At 37.6% G+C, this 11,302-nt stretch overlaps 1 protein-coding gene across 2 annotated transcripts in view; it reads left to right on the top strand.

The window, feature by feature from the left end:
- The window catches only part of LOC107587692 (double C2-like domain-containing protein beta), a 251,064-nt gene that overhangs the window by 236,490 nt on the left and 3,272 nt on the right, over positions 1 to 11,302 (top strand). For both annotated transcript variants that reach the window (XM_016275571.1, XM_016275570.1), the window contains 3 exons: positions 4,996 to 5,153; positions 9,310 to 9,391; positions 9,480 to 9,576. In XM_016275571.1, coding sequence (XP_016131057.1) covers positions 4,996 to 5,153; positions 9,310 to 9,391; positions 9,480 to 9,576 — 337 coding nt within the window. The remainder of the gene's footprint in view (positions 1 to 4,995; positions 5,154 to 9,309; positions 9,392 to 9,479; positions 9,577 to 11,302) is intronic.

The raw sequence follows: 11,302 nt of genomic DNA, 5'->3' as shown, positions 1-11,302 counted from the left end.
ACCCAAAAAGCAAATTATGCTCCCTTCGAACTGGTTGTTTTTAAAATACAAATATTGTGTAATCCCAGGTTATCTGTAATCAGAAGCACATTTAAAACTGGAATATCATTTAATTTCATTCACATGTGTTTCATAAACACATAATCCTTTCTGGATTACAATCCGCCATCAAATTGATACATTTAATTATTCTTGCTGCTTTGAGAAAAGGCTACAAATGATCTGCCACCTGCAGGATCCTCACATGCAATAAAGCCTAGTAGCTGGGACAACTTCTTTATGTTTACAGACCTGATGTAATGACGCAGCAGCATGCTCAAATTTCCCGCGAAAACCTACGCGTACCACTCAAATTAGAAAACATTATTATAAGCTAACCGTTGTGAATCGGGCTAAAGTAAGGCAATAGTTTTGAACACTGGCTGGTTATGTACTTGCTTGAATATTGATTTAGGAACATTTTTAACCAAAAAAAGTTACAGACTGCCGCTTTAAACAGTCCCTCCAGGATTTTGCGATTCAGCGATCGCTGAATTTTTCGCAAACTCCGCAATTTTCGCAAGAGCTCGCAAATTTTCATAATTGCTGCAGATTTTGGGTTTAGACGTGTCCCGTGACTTCATCGCAATGCGCATTCAGTCAAAGAAAGGTTCCAAAAATGGAATGAACAGCCTTGCGTTCTCATCATGATTTACAAGAGCTACATTGGACAAACGAACCGAAAGCAGAACGAATATGTGCTACTCGTTTATCTGCTCGGGCCTATTACCTAACAGAATCCTCAACTGAATAAAGTACACAGATTAGATACATTCATCTTAAAAAAATATATATATATAAATATTATATATTTATATCACACTTTCTGATGTTTAATAAAATACTTGAATAACATGCTTTCGTCCTCTTGAAAAAGAACAAGCATGCGCAGTATCATCAGCTCATCGGTTCTCAAATCAGACGTGTCCGAAAGAAACGGTTCTCGGTGCTGCTAGTGTGAACGGCGCTTTAGTAGGCAATCTGTTCGGTAGCTTCACGCGGAATCACGCATGCGCAGTATCATCAGCTCATCGGTTCTCAAATCAGACGTGTCCGAAAGAAACGGTTCTCGGTTGAGTGTACTGGTGATCCGAAAACCGATGCGACCGGTTCTTGACTCGAGAACGAGAAACGCATCATCAGCTCAACGGTTCTCAAATCGGACGTGTCCGAAAGAAACCGGTTCTCGGTTGAGTGTACCAGTGATCCGAAAACCGATGCAACCGGTTCTTGACTCGAGAACGAGAACCGCTAGCAGTGGGCGTGTACGTTCGCTGCACTCATGCTCATTCTATCAGCTGCTCTGCTCATCCCATCATCAGTTCTCTTTTCACAGCGGTTCAGTCAATGTACTATTGGAGTAACTGAATAACTCAGGATATTGGTTTATTTTGTGCCAGAGGCACGTTTATACACCGAATAACTTAAGTAATTTGTGGATTAGTGTGTTCTGCTGCCTTACCTTCAGTTCGATTTGGTGAACTGGTTCGACCGGTTCACTAAGAAGATCCGGTTAAATAGAACGATTCGTTCGTGAACCGGACATCACTACACGCAACACCGTCATACACAGCGCTGGGAGATACAGTGAAGGAAGCAGTCGAATTCCCCGCAGAATCAATAACATCTCTGTGAAATCTTGTGAGAAGCATTCCCATTCGGCACAGAATTCTGTTAAAGCTACAGATATCAGAACAAACGACACTGATGTAGAAACCAGGAAAAACATTGTTGAATAAACACAAATCACCACCATTCACCATGGATTTAAAACTGAACAACTTGTGGCAGAAATGGTCTAATGTTTTCGAGTGCTTTTAAATGCTTGACACAACTTTTCCCAGCACTTCAAAGCTTTAAATATTACCGAATTTAAGTATTGCCCCCATTTATAAAACTAAAAGTTTCATGATGTAAGAAAGCAAACACTTATTTAAAAATAAAAAAGACATTCAATTACCACTAGTAGATGGCTGCAGAGAAGTACTTATAGGCTTATTAGCCATTTCCACTCCCTAATAAATATTTTTTTTATTTATTAAATTATATTTAGACATTATGAATGACAGTAATAAAAGTTAATTTTATCTGCATCTCAACTACCCAAGACAGCACAAGCACATCTGTAAGACGTCTGCTAAAGATCTGGGAAACATCTGCTGTGTAATCTGATAAACGTCTCAGAAGCTGTTTTACATGCATTCTAAAAAATGTCTATTTGACATCTGACAGGAAATGTCTTAGAGACGTATTGCAGATGAGCAAACACTCTAAAAAAAATACATCTTGCATATGTAAATGCAGACATCAGATAGACATCTCCGAGATGTACATATGCGGTTGGGGTGAGTGCTTTACTGTCAGGTGTTTGTGCTACCTTCTGTAGAACTGGCACTGGTGTTGGTGTCCTCAAATGTTAGTCTGGAGCCCTGCATTGGTTCTCAAAGTCAGAAAAGTCATAATGTTAGAAGAATCTTGTCTGTGGTATATTTTCACTGCAAAACAATAAGAAATAACGCAAATATCACTGCAAATTTTGAGAAAAGCCACAGCAAAGTCAGTCATTTTAAAGTAAAAGAGTAAACAGTCTGAGTAAATACATCTAAATGGTACTTTCAATGCAGTTTCTGTGTTTCCTCTGCAGTGGAAAGATGGAGTTTGTTAATACTGATTTCCTTTGAATGGTAACAACCATACAGTGTCTTATTAACTGAATATGAACTTATATAACTGAATGTATTAATAAAATGTAAGAATTTGACGTAAATTATGACACGTACATTTAATAAGGTTTGGAATATATTGCCCTTCATAAAGTAAAAAAGTGTCCTAGAAATCAATTTAAGGCAAAAATCACAAGTAAACTGTTCCCTAAGTCATTCATTGCTTAGTCTTGTATTGTGTCACTGCACTTCTGTGCTCTTGCTTGGACAGACTGCCCTGTGTATGACCTTATGCCTGATTATGGATTACAGCTTTGGATTATTCTGCATTTGGATCCTCAATCTTTGTTTTCTTGTGCAGATTGTGACAAACATACTCTGTCTGTGCCAAAAATGAGAAGATATGTTTTCAGTGGACTTTCAAAATTTGCTTTGCTTTACAAATGAAAATATACCGTAACGACTGTTTTGTTCATTTCTGTTCATTTAGTCAAGTTCGTTTTGCATCAAATATGATTTTTGAGTCAGCACTGATATCCTCGTGGCAGAGCCCGTGTTTGTCCCAAGCTTGAGTCCCAGCTTGTGGATCTGTCCCAATCCCACTCACTCTCTCTCCCACTTCGCTTCCTGTCAGTATTTACTCTCCTATCAAAATAAAGGCAAAAAGGCCAAAACATCTGGCAAGATCTGGCAGCAACAGCACATTTTTCTGTCTGGGCTAGCAATTCACGGACAGCTTTTCTGACGCATTAAATCACCCACATTGCCAACAAACCAATGAAAATGCCATACAATAATGACGATTCATATCTATATGAATTCTCATGAATTTGGGTGAGCTGTTGTGGGTCCACTCACTTGTATTCAGGGGTGTCCAAACCTTCACCTAAAGGGTCAACGTCCTGCAGAGTTTAGCTCCAACCAACTTCAAAACAGTTGCCTGGAGGTTTCTAGTGAGTCTGAACATCTTGATTAGCTGGTTCAGATGTGTTTAATTAGGGTTGGAGATAAACTCCTCCACACCTCCATAACCAGCAAAAAATTGCATAAAATTACTGTTGTTTGGCAAATAAATAATTTACAGACAGTTACATACTTATTCCAAGCATTTTATTATGCAAGTCTGATGTTCCACCTGGAATGACAATGGGATTTATAGTAATGTTAATATTTAGACCGTCCCTGAACTCATTCTTTAAATGGCTTGGGTATGCAGAACATCCGCAGATTTATGGACTGAATGCCCCTGATGCACAGACTGACAGTGTGTCTGGAAGTACAAACACAGACAAGCAGAGTGACAAAAACAGTATATATTTAAATAAATAAAAATAAAATCAGTCTTGTAGGACACTGCTTAGTCAATCAAATTACAGGACTGGGACTGTTATGTAATGACAAACGTTCCCCAAAAGTCTTTAGGTTTTTGTTTTGTTTTTTTACTTTTCATGAGTCAGTTTTAAAAAGCACCAATTTTGATCAGTCTTTCAACTTAAAAAATTACATTAAAATTACATTTGACAGGTATGAAATCCTCTCCAAGCCTGAAATTTTGAAATTTCCCAGTAAGTTTTTAAAAGTTGTGCAAGTAGTTTTCAGCTCTATTCACTCCCATCTAATATCTGTCACCCACCTGAAAGATCAGCACACAGACTGATCTGGGATCTGCTCTCAGGACTGCAGTACAGGTAGAGGTGACAAAAGTTAAACACAAAGACTGACTTGGGATCTGCTCTTAGGCCTGAGTGTGACTCCACCAGCTGGCAAGCAGTACAAAGCGTGTTTGTTGTGTGAAGAGACTCTGTAATGTGTATGTGAGTGTGTGTGTGTGTATGTGAGTGTGTGATCTCCAGTGGGGACGGAAATGAGACAGCAGTGTGTGGGGGATGAACAGAGATGCCTCCTCCACAGCTAATTAACTTCATGATTGACAGTTTGGTGGGTCCACAAAGTTCTGAGAAAGAGAGAAGATTTACCTCACATTCAACAGTTGAGATAATCTCAGCTCTGGTTCTGCATTGCCATAAAATACTGGAAAGAAGAGAGTGGTGCACAAAACTAATTGAGTGTATTAATAAATTATCTACTGGGACAAAACACTTATGTTTTAATAGAATTTTCTGCCTGTTTATGAGTTGATAATGCAACTAGATTCACGGCATTTTCATTTAAATATTTATTTATATTATGTACAAGCTACATCCATCCTTTTCTTTATAGTTCTTAGACTTTGGACTGACGGCTGTGTTTTCTATTTGTCGATGTGTGTGTGTGTGTGTGTGTCTCAAAACAGATCGACAAAACAGATGACAAGTCTCTGGAGGAGCGAGGGCGCATCATGATCTCTCTGAAGTACAGCTCTCAGAAGTGTGGCTTAGTGGTGGGCATCATCCGCTGTGCCCATCTCGCTGCCATGGATGCCAATGGCTTCTCTGACCCCTATGTTAAAACGTAAGTCATACCCCCCCCACTATCATCTGTCCGATTTTCTGTTTTCTGTTTCACTTGTAGTACAATAGCTTTTTTTTCCTGTACCAAAAGCACAATGCAACTGTTTATGTGCAAAAATACTAAAATAATCAGAATCCACATAATTTGCTTTAGTGAAAACGTTTCCTATGGAACAGAAGATCCGTGCATGAGTATGTAAATTACAGATATCAAAGGAAATTCAGCTTCCAGTTGTTGAATTTAGTATAGCTAGTCGACTCAAATCTGTGGTATATCAATAAGACAGGATCTTTTTGTACATTTAAAGGTGATATATCATGAAAATCTGACTTTTCCAGATTTTAAGTGCTATTATCTGGTCTCCGGTGCATCTACCAACCAAGGAAACGTGAAAAAGATTAACCCAGTAACTTTGTTTTGCCTTTTTCAGCAAGTGTCTGAGAAAACAAGCGCGTCTGATTTCACTCCCTTGGTGACGTGGCAAAGGGATCTCATTATAATATTACCGCCCCTTAACTTGTAAGTTTCCACCTATGGCGCCATCATTTTGATTTCGCAAGCGACAACGGTGTACTTGTTCTAATGCCATGGTGAAAGTTTGAGCAAAACATGCTAACTGTTCTGTCTTTGGCAGCACAGACGAGCACAGAACACTTTTTAGAGTCCCAGCCTCAGAGGAGACAAGAGAGCAGTGGATTTATTGATTTATTTACTGAATATTGCTGCTGCCACACAGATCTAAAATAAACATGCAATTTATTTCCCAGCTGTTTATCTTTAACACTCGTGTGTTTTTAACGTAAACTTGTGTGTGAATGAGAACTTAGTTTAGTGCTCACGTGCTGTGACAGCCGCTTTCTGTACGTGTGCACTCAGAAAACCATATATCAGAAGTTTAAACTCATATGATTTAAACTGCATGATTTCAGCGCGATAAACATGATAATCAGAACCAAAACAGATGTTTTTTAGCAGGTACGAGCTGTAATGGCACAGCTCTATTCTAGAAAAGGGGGTGGGGAGCAGCAGCTCATTTGCATTTAAAGAGACATGCCCGAAAATCAGCGTGTTTCTGCTTCCACTCAAAATAGACATTTTCAAAATGATATAATAAATGATCTGTGGAGTATATTGAGCTGAAATTTCACAGACACATTCTGGGGACACCAGAGACTTATATTAAATATTGTAAAAAGGGGCATAATATGTCTCCTTTAAGTCAGAATACATTAACACTGTTGTCAAAATTACGAATAACGGGTAATTTTTTTTTTCTTTACCTAGGTTAGATGTACCTAGGTAGTTAGAACCAGTTTTTAAATTTCCCATAACCGGGTATTCGATAAGACACGTGCATTTCGATTCCACTTAATGATTCCCCGTTTGCATTCGAATGTGATTTTTTTATGATTTAAGCTGAGGAAGGGAAAGAACTTGCACACTGTTTGTGTGCCATGGACACATCTGAAGCGCGAGCACAGAGAACCACAGTCCCGGTGCAGGTTCCCAGCCACTGTTGCCAACTTCTTTCAGTGGAAAGTAGTTAAAGCCTACTTGAAATGTGTTAATATATTTGTTAATATTTATTTATGCTAATGCTAATTGATTTGTTTGTTCCTATTTTATTACTGACTCTTTACTTGTCTTTAACAATTTAATGTTTGAAAGTTATGTTAGTCTAGCTGTTTTTGCTGTGATATTTTTGTTAAAACCATAGGCAAATTTTCCTCTTGTAGGCCTAAGCGTTCTGTAGGCTGCTGATTTTTGCTCATGTTATTCAGCTTTGTAAAAAGACAGAATAAATATGTTTGAAATCTAAATGTTCGATTAATTAATTTTTTTGTTGGATTTTTTTTTTATCTAATTCTAATCGAAACTAGAAAACAATAAGAATCGGAATCGGAAACTGGAATCGATAAAATTCAAATGATACCCAACCCTAGATGTACCACAGGAAATGGGAGGAGTGGTAGATCTGTTGTTGGGTTTGAGTTCAGTGACATTAAAAATTATGATAATGATAAAAAAAACTATGTAAAAAAATTATGCACAGATAAATTGAATAAATTCAATTACGCATTTAAAAAATGGGGTGAATATTTATTTCATGTTGACTTTGAAGTGCTGATCTGAGGGTGGAGTATCTTGTTGGGTGGATACAAGCTTCCAAATTTGAAAGATGAACATAACTGATGTCCATCTCATATGCAAATTAATATCAAAATGTTTTTTATTCTTTATATAATTTGGATAGTAAGAATAAAATGCATATAATAAAAAGAACTAGGTAGGTTAACTGATTACCTTAAAAGTTCTTAACACTTTCTCAGACAACTAGATGGGATGAGACCTGTTTTCCGGTTTGTTCATACGACGTTCGGCATAAAGCTTATCACACAGGAGTGAGCCATGAGCTTTTGAGCAAGGCACTTAACCCCAAATTTCTGAGGGATTATCCCTGCAATAAATGTACCAATAAATTGCAGTGGATAAAAGCGTTTGCTGAATGATTACCTACAATGTGGATGTATGTATGTGCACATATATGTTTATAAGGTAATCCTAAGCAAATTCATTTATCCTGCCAAACACAAGCATCTGAACCATTAGTCAACGCTTGATACAAATGCAGTTATGTCATAAGCTTAGAACGGTGTCTTTGATAGGGAGAAATGCAAATGCATTTGTATTTTGAGGACTGGAATGTGTTGGGTGAAATGAAGCCTGGTTCTGACTCTACAAAAGATTGAATACTAAATTATTAATTTGTTGTTTCTGCTGGTGACAACAAGCAGTGCAAATCTTCTGTATTTCTGTCATTAGTTTGTCTCCATCTGCAGTTTTCAGATCTTGCGTATCTATGCACAGATCAGTTTTCCCGGATTGATATCACTTGATGTTCACCTTTTTGGGAAGTAAATGAAATTTACTTTTTATTCATTTTATCATTTTAAACTGCAGATGCATTTATTCACAGGAAAAGCTGAATAAAATAGTCGTCCAGTGGCGCCATTACAGGTGCAAATGCCACTCCCTGACAAGAGAGCTCCAGGGAGACTGTTACAATAAGAGGGAAACAAGCCTTTCTACGGAAGTTCTAAGCGGCCATGCATTATTTTTTTCCCCCTTCTTGTTTTCTCGTTATATCGACATAACGAGAGTTGTTTTCTCAGTCGTTATAACGAGAAAACAACTCTCGTTATGTCGATATAACGAGAAAATAAGTCGTTATAACGAGAAAACAACTCTCGTTATGTCGATATAACGAGAAAATAAGTCGTTATAACGAGAAAACAACTCTCGTTATGTCGATATAACGAGAAAATAAGTCGTTATAACGAGAAAACAAGAAGGGAAAAAAAAATAATGCATGGCCGCTTAGAACTTCCGTACCTTTCACAAGTTTCACTTTTACTTTAAATGTCTACTGTAATTTCTGTACTTTCTTGAACAAGATGCGGTTTTCATTTATTTCAGTTTTTCATTCTGTTATTCAATGAATTCTTTCATGAATTCGTTTGATTCGTAGATGGATAAAAATACACAATGCCATTGCCCATGCACATAGCCAGGGAATTTATATTACTGACTTTACAAAATAAGACACAGGTTGTGATTATTAGGCTGCTGAGTTCAGTGCCAGGATCTTCTTTAATCAGTCTGCTTGTCTGGTGGTCTTTGTAAAAGAGCAAGGGACCCTCATTAAGAGGGATTGCAGGAGTAGAGCAGCAGTGAGACATTTAATGACCTTGAAGTCAGCAGACAAGTGAAGTGAGGTTGCGTTTATTTTTTTATTTTTTTATTATTATTCAAGCAAATGGTGAAAATGTCCTGCAATGAACCTTTGAAATGAACGAGTTTGTCCTTTCATGGCTGTCTCTTTCAGCCCTCCAAATTTTATATACAAGAGCTGCAATGCCCTCTGGTGGACATACTGACTTGTTGCATTCAACAACACTATTCTGCATTTGTTTCAAATGTGTTCACAGTTTTGCTGCCTGTGCATCACAAGTAAGCCTTTGCTAAAATTCAATTATTTCAGAATTACTCCTGTGCCAAATCTTCAATCTTGAAAGAAAGCCAACTTAACCTTTAGTGAATGCATGTAAATGCATCTTTTTCCTCTCTCTCTCTCCATATCACCAATGTATTTCAGGTATCTCAAGCCAGATGAGAACAAAAAATCAAAGCACAAGACAGCTGTCAAAAAGAAGACCCTCAACCCCGAATTCAATGAAGTAAGATTAACCTGACCAATGCCTGATTTACAGACTCTGTAACTCACATTTGTTTTTATAAATGCTAATTCCATTCTCCCTATTATAGGAGTTTTTCTATGAGATCAAGTATGCTGACCTCAGCAAAAAGACCCTGGAGGTGACTGTTTGGGACTATGACATTGGCAAATCCAATGATTTCATTGGTAGGACCTATTTACAAAATCTTGTTAAATCTATGTTTTTATTTTTATTTTATATTATTTTTAGGCTATATTTTTATTTTAGTTTTTTGCATTAAGATCTGTTTTTAATGGTATGCTACCTATTGAATGTAGTACCAAAGGTTACTTCATTTTACAATTTAAGATGCAATCCCAGGGCTCAGCAGTAAAGATTTTTTTCTGATTGCCTGGTCAGGCCGGTAGTTCAGACTTCTTCTTGCCCTGCTCACATTTTCACAGGACCCAAATTATAAATGTAATTTTTTATGAACGTAGCAATTTTATATTTACAATAATTTTACATTTCTTATTGTAACTGTATAATTTTTACATTTTTCATTAAAGGGCCCCCTATTATGCAAAATTCACATTTACATGGTGTTTGGACATTAATGTGTGTTGGCAGTGTCTGTACACAACTACCCTATAATGATAAAAATCCACCCACTCCTTTTTTAATCCCCATAAATCATAAGCAGTGTCTCTGAACAGTCAAATCGCAGAATCTGTACAAAGTGAAACGGCTGTTGACAGAGACTGCCGTATAGAGGCAGAGCGATGCGTGTCATAATCTGAAAGCCACGCCCACCGGGGGAGGGGGGTAAACAATCCAACCCTCTCCATTGAATTTGTATTGTGGGAAGCTGCCTCCTTGTCATTTCTGACTTATAACAAAAAAACAGAACAATGTCTAAAAGCTGCTATGTATCAAGGTGTATAGCAAACAAGCTAAAAAAAACAGAAATCAAGCGTAGCGTTAGTTCTGGTAGGTCACGTTAGTCAAGCTCGCATCAGCTGACTCTCAGCTGATCCCCATCAACCTATGGGAATACGACATCAATCTAAGCATTCATATATAAGGTCCCTCAGTATTATCAGCAGTTTTCACATTGCTCAATAGCTAATTACCCTCCCCCATCCCCAACTCCTCTTCTGTCAGTCAGGATTCAGCTTCTGATTCTCCTTTGAATCAGACTAATTCTAAAATGTATACATAAAATTATTGAACTTTAAAGATATCTGCAAAACATTTATGTTGGTTCTGTTCTGTTTACCCTGGGGGGGGGTTATCGCTGCTCTCCCTGCTCTCATCCATGCTAGGCTGCATGGATGCGCAGGGAGTTCTTGCCCAGAACAGAACCATACCGCCAATCCAAACTGTATGCTAATTGTCAATCATCTTTGACGATAGTGGTCCTAACAGAACTATGTTTTTATAAGCTGTCGATCCAAAAAAAACGAGCGTTTAAGGACACAAAATTAGAGCGCAACGTGTTATATTACTCAGAGAACTACGCCCATGGAGGGAAACGTAATCAGCAACAGGAAACATTCATTATTTGATTAGAAGCAAATATCAAAATGTTATCAAATAGTTCATATTAAGTAGTAAATATCAAAGTGGACGAATACCAATTGGCCCAAGCTACATATTGCTAACACACATAGCTAATATAAGCTTTCTAATAGCTAACTTGTCCCATCATTTTAGTAATCAACTGCACCCCTGCTTCCCTCTAACTTTCATAAAGCTGAGGCTATGTGTTGTGATTATTATTACATAAGTTAAGGGTTGAAGCTATCTAAGCTATGTGTTTTGATCTTTGTTAGGTAGATTAAATGATGCTGTTACCTGGTGATTCGATCAAATAGTTGTAGATGTCAGGGTATTTCACGTTGGGCCATTCAGTTGGATCATTTCTCTAAC

The sequence above is a fragment of the Sinocyclocheilus grahami genome, unplaced genomic scaffold (assembly GCF_001515645.1).
Source record: "Sinocyclocheilus grahami isolate Dianchi unplaced genomic scaffold, SAMN03320097.WGS_v1.1 scaffold95.1, whole genome shotgun sequence".
NCBI classification, from domain to species: domain Eukaryota; kingdom Metazoa; phylum Chordata; class Actinopteri; order Cypriniformes; family Cyprinidae; genus Sinocyclocheilus; species Sinocyclocheilus grahami.
The sequence above is the reverse complement of the archived record's forward strand: the minus strand, read 5'-3'. Positions and strand labels throughout refer to the sequence as shown.